The following is a 16,735-nucleotide window of genomic DNA, read 5'->3' as shown; positions in this document are numbered from 1 at the left end:
ACTAGGCTATCAGTGCTAGATGTTGCAGTGAGAAGTTACCTTGTTACATCCGGTGAGGGACTTCTCTACCTGGGGCCAGTGAGAAACACTGGATGGTCCCAGGCTATTTGTAATGTGAAATCATGCAGCCTGGGGAGGAAAGCCATGGTTAAAATAAGATACACCACAGTGGGAACAGTGGCTATTACTGGGTGGTGAAAAGATGAGTAGTTTTTCTTATTAGTTTATTTTTTTACTCATCTCTTTTCTGTCTCCTGTAATATAATCAGTAATTAAAAAAACATTAGAACATAAGGGTGAAAGAAAAATGTTGGTGAGAGTCCATTTTGCTGGATCAAGTGGGCAGTAAGATACTCCATGAATGATTTATTTTTTTGGTTTGTTTTGTTTTTTGAGACAGAGTCTCACTCTGTCACCCAGGCTGGAGTGCGGTGGTACGGTCTCGGCTCACTGCAGCCTTGAACTCCTGGCTCAAGTGATCCTCCCGCTTCGGTCTCGCAAAGCACTGGGATTACAGGTGTGAGCCACCATACCTGGCTGGAGGATTATTTTTTAACTAAGTCTGTGGTTAACTAGCCCTCAGAAGGCTTGCTGAGGTCAGCCCTACAAGCCCATGACCCTCTCCCCGTTTGCAGTACCACAGCAGCCTGGCGTCGCTGAATGGGCTGGAAGTCCACCTAAAAGAGACGCTGCCCAGGGGTGAGACAGCCTCCACGAGCAGCGCCTACAGCTTCACACATTACGACCGCATTCAGAGCTTGCTGATGGGTAAGAACCAGGCAAGGGGCCCGGGGCGATGGGGATGCCAGATTCTAGAGACGGGTGGAGGTGAGAACTCGAGCCCCAGCATCGTGATGACACGGCTGTGCACAGAGTTGTCGGGCCTGCATTCAGGGCTCTCTCTCACCGGGAGCCCACTCCCACCGAGTGTGGCGTTCGCTGGGCAGACGCTTGTCTGCTCATGTGTCTGTTTCTGGTGTTTCCCAGTGTTTTGAGAGAAGTTCATGTTCACATAACTGTGATAGGTTTGTCTCAGAATGTTGAGATCCACACGCAGAAACCGGGTGCTGCATCGCATGGCGGCAGCAGCAGAAGCCCAGCGCCCCAGGCCTTTGTCTCTGCCCCGGGCAGTCACACTCATAGCCTTGAGCCGTGCTCGTCCCAGTGTTCAGTACCAGGCTTCAGGGGGTGGGAGGGCGGAGGGTAACTGTCTGCTCTTCACAAGTCTGTGTCCTCTTCTGGAAGCAAACCTGCCGCAGGTGGCCACCCCGCAGGATCGCCGCTTCCTCCAGGCCGTCAGCCTGATGCATAGCGAGTTTGCCCAGCTGCCCGCGCTTTATGAAATGACCGTCAGGTGAGCCTCCCTGAGTCGATCCCCCACTACTCTCCACGGTCCTGCTCACGGGAACCACCTGTGGGGCCCAGGCAGCGCCTTATTCCTAAGTAGATGAAGAACTTTCTAGTTACTCTCCTTAAGGCCTTCCTTTGTTCCTATTGCCGCCATTATCCACTGTTGTGCGGTCACGTGCCATGGACTTTCTGCTTCCCTTCCTACTTTAGACGCTTGGGGTCCAGCAGTGAAGGAACCTGAGGTCCTCGCCATCATGGAGCTACATCCATTACTAGGGATGGCGGCTCCGTCTCCTTGCCAGAAACAGTGTTGAAATATTGTTGTCTTTCTAATTAAAAAGTCATATGGCTGGGCACAGTGGCTCACACCTGTAATCTCAGCACTTTGGGAGGCAGGCGGATCACTTGAGGTCAGGGTTCAAGACCAACCTGGTCAACCTGGTGAAACCCTGTCTCTACTAAAAATACAAAAAATTAGCTGGGCAGGGTGGTGGATGCCTGTAATCCCAGCTACTCAGGAAGCTGAGGCGGGAGAATCACTTGAACCCAGGGGGCAGAGGTTACAGTGAGCCAAGATAATACCATTGCACTCCAGCCTGGGCGACAGAGTGAGACTGCATCTCAAAAAAAAAATAATAATAATAATACATGCTGATGATACAGTCATGCAGAATGCTTGGAAATCTATCACGTAAAGCATTTTCCTCTCCCCTCACCCCATCACACACCAAGAAATAACCACATTTTACAGTTTGGCATGTATTGCTCCAGGTTTTATTGGTGTTTGGTTTTTATTTTTTGTACATATAGATTAATTGTATTTTTAATTATTTTAAGTCTTCTAGAAAATAGGATCCTACTAATGTACAATTTTACAGTTGTCTTTTTTCACATTATGGCATAGCTTGAACATCTCCATGCCAGGAGAAATATAGATCTATTGATGACTATTGTAATTTACAGTATTTAACCAACCGAATTTGTTTTTTTCTTTCTACATGCTTCTCTTATGAAACTGGAAAGGGAGTTTGGGCTTTAGAGATCACTTTATAAAATCCCTGGGAGGCTGGGACCTGAGAATTTGGTTGACAGCTGGTAACAGAAAATAAAGCACGGTAGCAGGTCACGGGCAGTGCTGGCAATGTATATATTAGTCCACGTAGCCCTTGGAACCATATGGTCAAGGGCATTATTTTTTATTTATTTATTTTGAGACAGTCTCACTCTGTCGCCAGGCTGGAGTGCAGTGGCTCAATCTCAGCTCATTGCAATCTCTGCCTTCCGGTTTCAGACGATTCTCCTGCCTCAGCCTCCTAAGTAGCTGGGACTACAGGCGCCTGCCACCGTGCCCAGCTCATTTTTGTATTTTTAGTAGAGATAGGGTTTCACCATGTTGGCCAGGATAGTCTTGATCTTTTGACCTCGTGATCCGCCCACCTCGCCCTTCCAAAGTGCTGGGATTACAGGTGTGAGCCACTGCGCCCAGCTTCAAGGGCATTTTTTAAATTCTCATTTTACAGATGAGAAAATTGAAGCACAAATAGGATAAGCAGCTTGCTCAGGGTTGTATTCTTCTTAAGTGGCAGGGCCAGGATTTGAAGCATGTTCTCCAACTGTTCAAGCACTGGTACGACCTTTCCACACAGGTTTCAGTGTCACGGCAGTGTGGTCCAGTGCGAGGGGCCTGGGTCACGGTGGACTGACAGGGAGCCGGGTGGGTGATTAGGATGGTTCCGATGCCCTGTCACCCGCCACACTTGAGTGGCAGGTGTTCTGCTGCCTCACACTGTTTCCAGCCAGTATCTCAATAGATCTTTCTGTCAGAAATGTGTCTTCTCTGGCTTTAATTCACAGCTGCCCCAGACTGGCCACCCAGAGGCGACTTGCATCTACAGTCACTGGTTTGGGAACTGGCTGTGTTGGGGGGTGTGTGTCTGTTTTGTGGGAGGTGGAAACAAGTAAAATGTCAGCATCTGCTCCACCAACCACCTTGTGGCCCTGCAGTATGTCACCTTTCTTGGAGCTGAGAGAGGTTTAGTGTTGAGATACGTAGCTCAAGGCATTTGTTGAGAGATTATTTTAATAATAGTAATAGAAACAACAGCTACCATTTCTTAACCACTCACCATGTGTTAAGCACTCACTTAATCTCATTCTTAAAAAAAAAAAAAAAACATACACACAGAACTTCCCTGAGGGCGCATACTGTTACAAATCCACTGTACAGATGAAAAAGCTGGGACTCAGAAATGTTGACTAGCAGCCCAGGACACACCCTAGGAAGTAACAGGGCTGGGATCAGCACCTGAGTGTGTGACTCCAGATCCATGCTCATTACCACCTGGCCTCGGAGCCCTCCCACAGGGCTATGAGAAGAGATTTTCCTGCTGGGCCAGTGGGTGCACCCACTAGAGACACTGAAGCTTGGAATAGGGTGGGATTTTTCTCCCTTCTTACAAGGCAGTAGAGAATTGAGTGAGGGGAGCCTTAGCAGTCCCTGACTCCACCCTTTTTCACTAGATTTGGGGGAAACTGAGGCCTATAGGATAGTTGGAGAGGCAGGATCCAGAAACCAGGGGGTTTACCTTGGCCTAAAGTTGGCTCCTCCCAGGTGGCTCTGCCTCTGTGTGGTGCCCTCATCCCTCCCTCTGTGTCCACAGGCTTCCTGTCACTTCATGTCACATCCCACTCCTGTCCTTCACTCCCCCTCAGTCTGTCCAGCTGCCCCCAGTGTGGAGAGCAGACTAGACTCCTTTCTCAGACACTGCCATTGCCTTGTCATAGAGGCAGGGCAGCCCCAGCTACTCACTTTGAGCCTCAGGGTGCTTGTCTGTGAAATGGGACTGTACCACCGCTGCAGAGCTTATGTGAGGGGCAAAGCAGAGACTGTATGCAGAGCACATTGCATAGCTCAGTATATCAGCAAGCCGGCACTCCACAGTTCCTTTATGCGGCACTTATGACTCCCGTCTCTGTGGCTGCTGCCACCGTGGATGGTCCCACCACGGACTCTTCCAGCATCTAGTGAGCTGAAAGGAAGGAAAGATGGTATTGGCACTGAAGCCTGAAACTCCGCTGAATAAATAGAATCCCGTTCCATGACAGCTGCACATGCCACATTGGGTGTCCTGGGTCCTCTGTGACAAGAACCTTACTGAGGTCTCTGTGTGGTCTATTAGCACCAGCAGCATCGGACCATAGTCTTCTTTCTTCTTCCAACAGAAACGCCTCCACGGCCGTGTACGCCTGTTGCAACCCCATCCAGGAGACGTATTTCCAGCAGCTGGCACCTGCAGCACGGAGCTCTGGCTTCCCAAACCCTCAGGATGGCGCCTTCAACCTCTCTGGCAAAGCCAAGCAGAAGTTGCTGAAGCACGGGGTGAACTTGCTCTGAGCTGCGCCCAGGAGGTGACTGGGAAGGAGAAAACCAGCAAAGGAAGTTCTGCCTTTTATCATCGAAAAGGCTCCTCTATTTTATTTTTCTTGAAAACATTCCCTTTTTTAGGAACGTAATGATATTTGAGTTTTTGTTACTCCTTTTGCAGATAGGGATGTGTTTGCGGGCAGGGGTTAGTTCTTTAGGTCAGGAGACCTAGAGCACTTGATAAAGAACTGTATTTCATTGGTGGCGTTGGGGCCGGGATGGGCTTGGCTCCCTCTCTGCCACACTGAGCTTGAGGTATTTCATATCTCCTGCTACTGTTCCATCCCAGCTTGAACTGGTGCCACAAGATTCCAGGTTGGCATTTTTTCTAGAACCTGATCGTCCACTAGCCCAGAGTGTGTATTCAACCCCGACACCAGGTGGGTGGTAGGCGGTGTGACTGCACAGTGAGGAGCCAGATCTGTGAGCAGGCAGACTCCACGCCCACGTCGCAGGTAGGTTTCTCCAGTGCGGTCCTGCTGGGAGGTCCAGATCATTCCTGCAGGGAAGCAACAGCACACGGAGACCGCCTGGTTGAATTCTGTTGGAACTCTACTCAAATCTAGGGGTGTCTTCTTTGGACCCACAATGGGGGCAAGCCTTAGTAATATGGAAGGGAGTTTGGGCTTTTGAGATCCCTTTATAAAAGCCCTGGGGGCTGAGCCCTGAGAATTCAGCGACAGCAGGACCAACCTGTGCTGCCTTTGACTGCAAGTGGGCTGTGCGGCTGGTTCCTCTTGAGCGAGTGTCCCTAAATAGGAGTTTACAAGATGTCTGGGGGTAAAAGCAATTGTGCTTTTCAGTGGTGGCTGCGTGAAAGGGAATGACATTCATTTGTGTGTTCCTGGACTTGTGTGGTACTTAAAACCTCAGTTCTATTACATTATAGTCAGACTTTTTTTTGACAGTATGAGACAGATTGCAGGATGAAAATACTTGTCAAAATCTTAACTGAATGTTTACTGGAAGTACTTGAGATTCCATTTGAAAGTTGTATGGTTAATAATTTCATGTCAGTGAACTGATATCTGATGTTTATGATATGGTGTCTTTTTCTTGAAACAAGCTTCCAAGGACTAAAAATAAAATAGCCAAAAAACACTATTGAGTTCTGAGTAATTAAGTGGCAGCATTTTTTGTGGCAAAGGTAAGGGTTAAGATTGTGTGTGTGTGTGTGTGTGTGTGTGTGTGTGTGTGTGTAACGTGGGCACATCCCTCTTTCCCTTCCCTGAGTTCAGTGTGGCTGGGTAAGGACCGTCTGTTTGCAGGGGTGCCAGGCTGCTGCCTGCCGCTCCAGGGAGCAGCAGCTGCAGCTGATCCAATACACCAAGCCTGTGTCACCCTCTTCTGTCACCTCTCTCCAGGATCCCTCCTGTCTCTTGGATCCCATCTGCCTAGATGGAAGAGGATCCTATCTGAAGCTAGGATAAATGTTGTCTTACTCCTCTACTATGTTCTCCCAGAAAAAAATTCATTGCAGGTTCTCTGCTGTGGTTGCTGCAGCTCCAGGAAGCCCCCGCAATGTCTCGCCTTATCTTTGACCAGTGGTCCCCAGTACCAGGCCAGACAAGACAACTTTATAATGCCATTTGTGTTGTGAAAATTCTTCCACTGACCCAAAATGGAACCGTACAAAGCCTATCCCTGTATATGGAAAAGTCTCATCCACCTGGATTAACTCAGAAAAAGTAAAGTCCTGAAACTTGACTTTGCAGGTGAGCCCCTTTCTTTCCTCCTCTGATCCTGCTTAGTTTCTGCAGTGGAGGTTCTGCTCAGAGCCCCAGGGCACTGGCAGCTGCAGCTGTCATCTCTAAAGCTTGGTAACTGTGGCCCAGAGGCTGCAGAAAAGAAACACTCAGCCCGCTGTTTTCCTGTTCTAATATTTCAGAGGTTTCAGGGGGTCGCTCAGGACACCGTTTATCCCACAGCCCCAGGCCCATCCCCTCAAAATTAGCACCCCCAGAGTACAGGCCCAGCGACGGATGGCCAAGCAGCATGTTCTTGCTGGAGTGGGCACCACAACCTCCTATGGCCACGTTTCCCAGGGGAAGGCAGTGTTTGCAGGACAGCCTGCCCACCCTGGACTCCTACTTGACACCGAGTGCCACTGTCAGTCATCCAGGACCACAGATTCTAGTGGCTCTTCAGGGCAGAAAAGCCTCTGTTTTGGCTCCGTCTGTGCCATCCATCTGCCACCTGTGAACTGGAAGGATAAAGGTCCCATGAGTGATTAATAGTGGTGTATTAGTCCGTTCTCACACTGCTAATAAAGACATACCCGAGACTGGGTCATTTATAAAGGAAAGAGGTGTAACTGACTCACAGTTCCGCAGGGCTGGAGAGACCTTGGGAAACTTACGATCACGGCAGAAGGGGAACCAAACACATCCTTCTTCGCATGGTGGCAGCAAGGAGAAGTGCAGAGTGAAGTAGGGGGAAAGCTCCTTACAAAACCGTCAGATCTCGTGAGAACTCACTATCACAAGAACAGCATGGAAGTAACCACCCCCGTGATTCAGTTACCTCCCACCAGGTCCCTCCCACGACATGTGGGGATTATGAGAACTACAAGATGAAATTTGGGTGGGGACACAGCCAAACCATATCAAGCGGCAGTCAGATTCCTCCTGGGAAAGGACCCCCAGAGGGGACGTTTGAGCTAATCAAACTGTCTCCTCCCCTGGAGGGAAGCAGCTAGACTTCTGGGCCCTTGTCACTTCCACAGATAGAGGGTGGTAGCAAGTGGAGCCCAGGGGCTTTGTTGGAGTTGCCTTCCATGGTGTCTGCCTTGCATATTTAACCCCCTTGGTGGTCCTTTCCAATGTGGCTAAGATGTACTTCCCATGCTGCCCAGTTACTGCGCTCTTAACACCCCGCCCTGCTCCGAGTGGGTGAGTAGCAGCAGCAGGGCTTTCTCTGGTGTGGGCCTGCCTGCCACAGGCCACTTCCCTGTGTGTGCGGTGAGCTGAATGGTGGCCCCCGAAGATCAGGTCCCAATCCCCAGAACCTGTGAATGTTGCCTTGTTGGATCAGATGTTTGCAGGTGTGGTTGAGTGAAGGATCTTGAGACAAAGAGGTGATCCTGGCTTATCCTATGGCCTCTAAATGCCCTCACAAGTGTGCTTTTAGGAGAGGGGCAAGGGGAGGTTACTCACACGGAGAAGAAGGCCGTGTGAAGATGGCAAAGACTGGAGTGATGCGGCCGCCAGTCAAGGAATGCCAGCAGCCACCCGGTGCCAGAAAAGGCAAGAAGTGGATTCCGCCGTAGAGTGTGCAGACGGCCTGTGACTGTCAACATGCTGAATTCGGTCCCGTGAAACTGATTTCGGACTTTGGCCTCCAGAACCGTGAGAGCATGGATTTGTGTTGTAAGCCTCCGGGTGTGTGGTCATTTGTTACAGCAGCCACAGGAAACAAATCCATCCTCCTGCAAACTCGCTTTCTCCTTGTGATGCCCAGTTCCCTCCCTCTCAGTAGCGCCAAGCCACAGAGCACCGGTAGGGCATGAGAAGAGCTGGGGCCCCACACGAGGTTGCCATGGTGCGGGGCACAGGGGAGCCTTTGAGCAGGGGAGTGAGACGGGTGCGGTGTCACGCCTGTATAATTCCAGCATTTTGGGAGGCCAGAGCGGGTGGATCACTTGAACTCAGGAGTTCAAGACCAGCCTGGCCAACATGACGAAACCCCCTCTCTACTAAAAATACAAAAATTAGCCAGCTGTGGTGGCGTGTGCCTGTAATCCCAGCTACTCGGGAGGCTGAAGCAGGAGAATTGCTTGAACCTAGGAGGTGGAGGTTGCAGTGAGCCGAGCTGAGATTCATTGCACTCCAACCTGGGCGACAGTGAGGCTCTGACCCCCCCCTCAAAGAAAAGGAAGAAAAATGCAGGGGACTGACTTGAGCTGATTCTTGTGAGGAAGGTCACTAGCTCCTGAATAGGGAATAAACTGGGCAGGAGTGGAGACCACCAGGAGGCTGTGGTCGTCCAGGTGGGAAGGGGAATGGCTGAAGCAGAGAGGAGGCCAGATAATGGGCAGACACACATGGGCACAGATTAGGTTTGGGGCAGGGAGGGACAGCTCCAGTGGAGAAGGCAGCCAAGGAGATAGATTCCTGCCCTGAAGGAGCTGGCGGAGGGAGTGGCAGGAAACCCACACTAATACTCAGCCTGTGTTCCCGACACACACACGCCTGTCCCAACCCCTGAACCCACCGCTGCTCCTGGGAAAAGGGCAGTGGATGTGGGAAAGCACTTGTCCCCTGCTTTGCTTCTTGATTCTGACTGCCACCCGGCTCTCTGTGAGGAGACGGGGGAGGGCAGGTGTCAGACCCACGCTTGGCATCCTAGCTTACAAATAAAACCTACTCTAGATCTTTCTTTCTTCAACATATTTGTCGAGTTTGGGAAGCTTACAGTGAAGATTCTAAGGGCTTCAAGGTGAAAATAGGACACCTTTTCTGTTGATCCAGGATTTAAATGTCCAAACCTGAAATTAGCTGTACTTCCCCTGAGAATAAAACCCAGAGAGTGCTTTGGAATCCTGTCAAGAGCTGGGAGGTGTTTTATGATTGCCTATATATGCTGAGGTCCAAGCCGAGAGTTGGAACCCTTCTCCCCTGCCCTGCCTCGCTATTGGCTGGGCCAAGCACCCCAAGGAAAGGCCTTGGGGCCCTCGCCACCAAACCCATGGGGAGGAGAGGGAGACAAGTCCTCTGCCAAGTGTGCTGCTAAAAGGCACCTTGTTCATCCTTCCTCCCCACCCAGGCTGGGCTGGCTCCTATGGCTGTGGCAGGAGCACATGGGCTTTGGTGTCAGACAGGTGGGTTCAAATTGCAGCTCTGCAACTTATTGCTGGAGATCAGGGCAAGTTGCTTTTCTGTCTCTGAGCCTCAGTGTCCTCTTCTTTAAAACAGATAGGAAAAGGAAATGTATGTAAGGACTTGGCCTATCATGGGCCCTCAGCAAATGGAGGGTCCTGTTGAGTGTTCTGAGAAGGCACGTGGCCTCCCAGGACAGGGAGAAGGACCTGGGGGTCGGAGGGGTGTGGTCCTTCTGCATGCTGAGGAAATGAGGCCTGGATGTGTGTCCAGACTGCAGAAGATGCGCTGTGCTGTGGGCCTGGATACTCGGCTTCCAATTCCCGCTCACCCTCCAGCTGGCCGCGTGACCTTGTTCATGTCAACTGCCTGCTCTGAGCCTGTTTTCTCATGTATTAAATGTGCAGTTGACAAGGATAAGATAGGGGAAGGAACCTCATAGGGTGCACAATACTCTCCATGCTCAAAGAAGCAGGTGCCCTCACCTTGAACTTGGGGGTGGCTAATGTGTGGGAAGCGGGGAGAGATGGGGAAGGGCAGGTACCCAGAAGTGAGAAGCAATGTGTGTGCCTGGGAAAGAGGCGGAGAGTAAACCAATTCCTGTGTGTGCTGCCTCCTGCCTCCTAAAGCTGCAATCTGCTTGAGTATTTTCCCTGCCATCTGTCAGCAGTTCTAAAATATGTGGCCTGATTCTGTCCTGTTCCCTGTGTTTACATCTGGTTAGCAAGACTCGGCTGGGGAGTTAAATGTTATGGAAGGTTGCTGGCAGCAGGCATGATGGTCCTTAAAAACCTCATTTTGCCGGGCGCGGTGGCTCACGCCTGTAATCCCAGCACTTTGGGAGGCCAAGGCAGGCGGATCACAAGGTCAGGAGATCAAGACCATCCTGGCTAACACGGTGAAACCCCATCTCCACTAAAAATACAAAAAATTAGCCGGGCATGGCGGCGGGCGCCTGTAGTCCCAGCTACTCAGGGAGGCTAAGGCAGGAGAATGGCGTGAACCCAGGAGGCAGAGCTTGCAGTGAACCAAGATTGCGCCACTGCACTCCAGCCTGGGCGACAGAGTGAGACTCCGTCTCAAAAAAAAAAAAAAAAAAACACCTCATCTTGTGCTTAGCCTCTGCTACTCATATTTATATCCTGACAATGTATATGGAGTGTACCTCTCCCATCCACCCAGACCACGACATAATAGCATCTGACCAAAACCTCACTTGACACTCACAGAGTGGATTAGGACTTTTGGTGGCAAGGGATAGAAACCACAACTCAAACTTGGCTTACGAATAAAAAGCACGTTTATTGGCTCATGTAACAGAAAAGTCCAGAGGTAGAGCTGGTTTCCAGCAGAGCTGTGTTGAGGACTCACGTGATCTCCACAGCGCAGGCCCCACTTGCCTCTGTGGGTTTCTCTCTCGGCTTCTTTGCCTTCACCCCACCCACCCAATAAAAAGAAGTGGCCTTTCTTTCGCAGTGGTCCCAGAAAAAGAACTTGGATCACGTGCCCAGCCCTGACCCAATCTCTCAGTAGCGCAGAGTTTGGAAGACTGATTGGTTGGATCTGGATCATGGGCCCAGCTCTGGAGACCCAAGGACTAAGCCTGGGGATGTTATCGTCTTGCAAGAGGCTCATACTGTTGGCAGGACAGGGTTAAAAGCAGTGGCTGCCGGCCAGGCATGGTGGCTCATGCCGGCAATCCCAGCACTTTGGGGGGCAGAGGCGGGCTGATCACTTGAGGTCAGGAGTTCGAGATCAGCCTGGCCAACATGGTAAAACTCTGTCTCTATTAAAAATACAAAAATTAGCCAGGCATGGAAGCAGGCGCCTGTAAGTCCAGCTAGTCGCAAGGCTGAGGCAGGAGAATCACCAGAAGGTGGAGGCTGCAGTGAGCCGAGATTGTGCCACTGCACTCCAGCCTGGGCAACAGAGTGAGACTCTGTCTCAAAAGCACAAAAACAGACAACAAAAAACAGTGGCTGTCCTCTAGAGACCAAGGTTAGGTGGCCTGCCCGGTGTTACACAGGGGCATAGCTCAGACTTTAACCTCCAGGCTGCGTGGTTTCAACGGCCTTACCCTTCTTGCTACTCACAGCAGCGACCCTCAGCCCGAACTACACATTGTAATCATAACCAGAAGTGAGTTTAAAACAAAGACCCATGCCTGGACCCCACTCTCAGAACAATGAAAAAAGATGCTTTGGGAGTGAGGTGTGGACTTTGGGGTTTCCCACAAGTTCCCAGGTGACTGCATCGTGCAGCCACAGTCAAGGACCAGCACACCAGGATCACTCCTCTCTACCCTACAGTATGCTACAGAGCACTCAATGTTAGAAGTTCAGTCGCTGTCACCAAGGACAGAACCCAGACAATCTGGGTGACTCTAGGGGCTGATGAGCAAGTGCCTGGGAGAAATGGTTTGAGATCAGAAGACCCGGGGTGTGACCTTGTACAAATAGTAATTGGTCTGGCCTCGAGTACACGGGAACAGAGGGAGCTTGAGGCCAATCCAGGCTGTCTCGGGTGGAAGTCAGGATTTCCCGTTTGCAACCAGCTGGCTACCCTTTCTCACCTTGAGCCTCCAGAGCTACAAGATGTAAATTAGTTTAGCAATTGCCTAGTTGGCAATGCACACTTGGGGAGGGTGAGAAACATCGCAATCCCAGGCGAGTGGCGCTCTTCCCTTCCGCTCGCTGTGGCAGCCCGGCCAGGACTGCTGGCTGGAACCCCGCTTGCAGGCGAAAACACGCGACAGCCCGGCTGCTTCTAGGGCTCCTGGCTGGGAGACCCCTTGTCTCCCTCTCTTCTAAAGGGAAAAACATGAAAAACGTAGCTACTGAGGGCCATGTTTCTTCCCCTGTGATTAGACACAGGCAATTGAAAGTAGCCACTGGCTTCTCTGGCCACACCCACTGCTGTCCCGATGTATTTTCCCATCTCTTCCGTCTGGCAGCCTTCCTCTTCACCTGTTTCTCTACTCCGCTGTGGCAGAAAGGGAAACAGTGTTGTTGGGTGCCCTTTATATGCCAGGTACTGCACATAGCCACAGAGGAGAAACTGAGGCTGCGAGAGGCTAAGGGACTTCCTCAAGATCCCGAGAGTACAAACTCCTGGCACGGAGTCCTAGATCCTCAGCTTCTCGGAAGCCAGAGTCCTCATTCTTTGCCCAGTTTGACATCTATTGCTCATTAACATACCCTAGATGTGCTCTTGTTGTCCCCACCCCGCTAGTCCCATTACTTTGGGACATTTTGCTTCATTCACTATCCACAATCAGTTCTATTGACCCACCTGTCTCTGTGACATGACTCAAAACACAAGAGCCTCAAAGTCACTTGCCCTCTTCTACCTGGCAAGTCTTTGTTTTTTGTTTTGCTTTTTTTTGTTTTTTGGACAGTGTCTTGTTCTGTCATGTTGGCTGGAGTGCACTGGCGCGATCTAGGCTCACTGCAGCCCCCGCCTCCCAGGTTCAAGTGATCCTCCCACCTCAGCCTCTCAAGTAGCTTGGACTACAGGTGTGCACCACCACACTCAGCTAGCTTCTTTGTTTGGTAGAGACAATGCCTCACTATGTTACTCAGGCTGGTCTCAAACTCCTCGGCTCAAGCGATCCTCCCCGCTCAGCTTCCCAAAGTGCTAGGATTACAGGCGTGAGCCACCGAGCCTGGCCTGTCTTTCTTTACAACAGATGACCTCATCACTTCACTCTGGTTTTCAGCAAGATCCTTTATTTATCTTCTGTTCCTCAACCACGTCACATGAATGCAGGTAGCTAGGTACCTGCGCGGGCTGTTGGTTTTGTAAACGCAGAGCAGAGTAGTCAGGATGTGTATAAATCATGCACCTCAGTGATTCTTTAACAAGATACTTAATGAGTAAAAAAACTTCAGGTGTGTTTGAAATGTCTGCCTTTTCCTGCATTCTCGTCCCTGACAAATATCTGTGTAGACATTTTACTCAAATGTAGACATGTGCTCTTTGCACACTTCCTAGTACCTGCCTGGTGCATTTCAATTGTGTTTTCTTTGGATGGTTGTACCTCTTAGAAGCGGTTGTTTTCCATTCGGGTCTAAACACTGGACCTGCACCTGCGACCAGCTGTATATTCCAAATCACTCCTCGGCTTTATAAATCTGACACTGCCCATAATATATTATTCAGAAAAGGCATCTCTAGTGTGGCTGGCTGGCTATGCTTTCACACATCAGCTAACACAGGCTATTTCTAGATTGAGTGCTTCAAACTGGTCTCCTGGGACCTTTTCCTTCAGGAAGAGATCCACATGTTCTTCACAGGAGACCAGAAAACCAGCACGATGGCCACGGGTCCTCTGGGCGTGTAGGTCTTCTCTGTCTCCTCACTAGCACACACTGGCTTGGGCCATCATCACGCAGTGCACACCTTTGTGCTCTGACAAAGACACAGGGCCAACTCTTCCACTATCTCTGAGTCTAGTGTTTGAACATTTATGTACAGACAAAAAAAAAAAAAAAAAACCATAAGCAACAGAACTCCAAAGCAAAACAGAAACTTTGGTCAGATCTATTATTCCAGTTTTGCCAGAGAAAGGCTTTCCCCGAATGTCGCTGGGTGAGTGAGGTCTTATCCCCCTACAGCTCCTATCAGCCAACCTGGTGGCCTTAACGTTCATCATCGTGGACTCAAAACAGCTAAAACTGGGAATTTTCCAGGCCCAGTTTGGCAGTAGGGCTTCTGTAGGCAGTGAGGTAAGTGGATCACACGTTCCGTGGCTGATCTGTGTGAGCCGAAGCTTGGCACTGGGGGACACCAGCTTCAGCTTTGCAGGAAAGCCGTGTTTAAAGAGTAGCCTCCAGTCCTGCCGGCCCAATGCTTTTGCCATCAGGGACCTGACAAGGTTTAGGGTGAGGTGAGCGATGGTGACAGTATCCCTGGGCTGGACGCTGTGCGCCATCCTGACCGTGTCTGGCAGCCTCTCCACCCAGCTATGAAGCCAGTCAGGTGCGGGAGCTGCAGACTGTCCCTCTGCCCTCGGGCGGCTGAAGGGCCCCCTGTGTGCCAGCATCAGAGGCCAAGTTCTCCAGCTCTCTGGTTTGCAGTTTTTAGTTTAGTTTTTTTGTCTTTTTGTTTTTTTAAGATGACCACAAGAAGTTTTACATTATTACATTCAGACAAATAACCATTTAGTTACTCTTATTTCGGAGCACTGAAAAAGAACAAGTAGGAACAGAAGACAGACTTACAAGGGCTCTAAGTCTCTGGTCACAGAATCAAAGGAATGCGCTGTTAGGCCAGAAAGGAATCTCTGAAGCAAATGATTGGAAGGAAAAAAAAAAAAATTTAAGGAAATACAAGCTGAAAAGTTTCCATTTACAATAACCAAAGGAAAGAGGGACCCGACATGATATAAAATCCCAAAGAAGAGCTTTCCGCTGAGGCAGGTTTCTGAGCATGGAATCATCACACCGGTAGGGACCGGACCGGACCACAGTCTGCCCAGACCCCGCCTCGGCCCCTCTTGCCGACTCCAGCACGGGTAATGCTCTCATCGTCCTGGAGCAAAGATGAAATCAAGGGCCTGCCGTTCGGCCGCTGCGACGTTTGGATGCCACAAATCCACCATGAAAACCACCCGAGGGCCATCCTCTGCTGAACCTGGGGGGAAGGAGGGGTGAGAGGAGAGGTTCAAACCACCCTGGAACCAGGACGCAGGATCCAGGCAGGGCTGGACCCTACGTGCTCAGCTTTGGGGCAGGGACCCATCCTGTCCCTCGGCTCGGATCGGATGACCTCCTCTCTCACTGAGAACATAAACCTGGCTTCGTGGGCTTCTGAGCAAGGTGGACAAAAGGAAATGGGGAGCTGGAGGGATCTTTATGTGGGAATTTTTAGGGCAGTGAAACTCTTGTGTATGATACTGTCAGGGTAGGTCCGTGTCATCATCCATTTGTCAAAACCCACAGAATGAATGGACAACACCAAGAGTGAACCTTAATGTCAACGATGAACTTTAGGTAATAACAACGCGTCAATACTGTGTGTGTGTACGTGTTACGGGGTGATACGAAGGGGCCTCCTTGGTACTTTCTGCCTGATTTTTCTGGAAACATAAAACTTCTCTAAAAAATAAAGTCTATTCATTGAAAAACAAAATAATAAGGAAGCGGGAAAGGCAGCCACTCACCTTCGTGGAACGCAGCATGCAGGAAAGAGTCATCAAACAGAAGGCAGCGCCCTTCTGCCCAGCACTGGGGCTCTCCCCCCACCACCAGCTCACAGCCATTTGGAGTTTTCAGACCTTGTAGGAAAACCAGAGAAAGGAAAGTGAAGGCAGGCAAGATTCAGGGAAGGCCACGAGGCAGGGGGTGATTTGCCTTAGTGAGAGTTTTTGACTTCTAAAGCACCTGACCTGCCTCAGCCCCTCTGGAGCCCGTGCTATGGTCTGAAGGCTTGTGTCCCGCAAAATTCCTACGTTGAAACCTGACCCCCGAGGTGATGGTGTTAGGAGGTGGGGCCTTTGGAAAGTGATCAGATCACGAAGGCGGGGGCGTAATAAATGGGAGTAGCACCCTTATAAAACAGGCCCGAGGGAGCTTCTTTACCTCCTTTCACATCTTTTTTTTTTTTTTTTTTTTTGAGATGGAGTCTCTGTTGCCCAGGTTGGAGTGCAGTGGTGTGATCTCGGCTCACTGCAACCTCCGTCTCCCGGGTTCAAGCGATTCTCCTGCCTCAGCCTCCGGAGCAGCTGGGAGGCACTGGAGTCGCTTACAGGTACCCACCACCTCACCCGGCTAATTTTTTTTGTTTGTTTTGTTTTGTTTTGTTTGAGACAGAGTCTCAAACTGTCTGGAATACAGTGGTGCAATCCTGGCTCTCTGGAACTTCTGCTGCCCAGGTTCAAGCGATTCTCCTGCCTCAGCCTCCCGAGTAGCTGGGATTACAGGCACCCGCCACTGTGCCAGGCTAATTTTTGTAGTTTTAGTAGAGTCGGGGTTTCACCATCTTGGTCAGGCTGGTCTTGAACTCCTGACCTCGTGATCCACCCGCCTCGGCCTCCCAAAGTGCTGAGATTACAGGCATGAGCCACTGCACCCGGCCAAATTTTTGTATTTTAAATAGAAATGGGGTTTCACCATGTTGGCCGGGCTGGTCTCGAACTCCTGAC

General features: G+C 50.5%; 2 protein-coding genes across 2 annotated transcripts in view; one reads left to right on the top strand and one right to left on the bottom strand.

The window, feature by feature from the left end:
* HPS4 (Hermansky-Pudlak syndrome 4) overlaps positions 1–7,079 on the top strand; it is a 35,625-nt gene extending 28,546 nt beyond the window's left edge. The window contains exons 13-14 of the mRNA XM_011975346.1: positions 1,246–1,354; positions 4,573–7,079. Coding sequence (XP_011830736.1) covers positions 1,246–1,354; positions 4,573–4,744 — 281 coding nt within the window. The 3' untranslated portion in view covers positions 4,745–7,079. The remainder of the gene's footprint in view (positions 1–1,245; positions 1,355–4,572) is intronic.
* Positions 7,080–13,297: 6,218 nt separating this feature from the next.
* The window catches only part of ASPHD2 (aspartate beta-hydroxylase domain containing 2), an 11,491-nt gene continuing 8,053 nt past the window's right edge, over positions 13,298–16,735 (bottom strand). Inside the window, exons 2-3 of the mRNA XM_011975345.1 lie at positions 15,755–15,868; positions 13,298–15,225 (exon numbers count right to left, since the gene is read on the bottom strand). Coding sequence (XP_011830735.1) covers positions 15,116–15,225; positions 15,755–15,868 — 224 coding nt within the window. The 3' untranslated portion in view covers positions 13,298–15,115. The remainder of the gene's footprint in view (positions 15,226–15,754; positions 15,869–16,735) is intronic.

The sequence above is a fragment of the Mandrillus leucophaeus genome, unplaced genomic scaffold, assembly GCF_000951045.1.
Source record: "Mandrillus leucophaeus isolate KB7577 unplaced genomic scaffold, Mleu.le_1.0 Scaffold154, whole genome shotgun sequence".
NCBI classification, from domain to species: domain Eukaryota; kingdom Metazoa; phylum Chordata; class Mammalia; order Primates; family Cercopithecidae; genus Mandrillus; species Mandrillus leucophaeus.
This window is presented reverse-complemented; position numbering and strand designations above follow the sequence as displayed.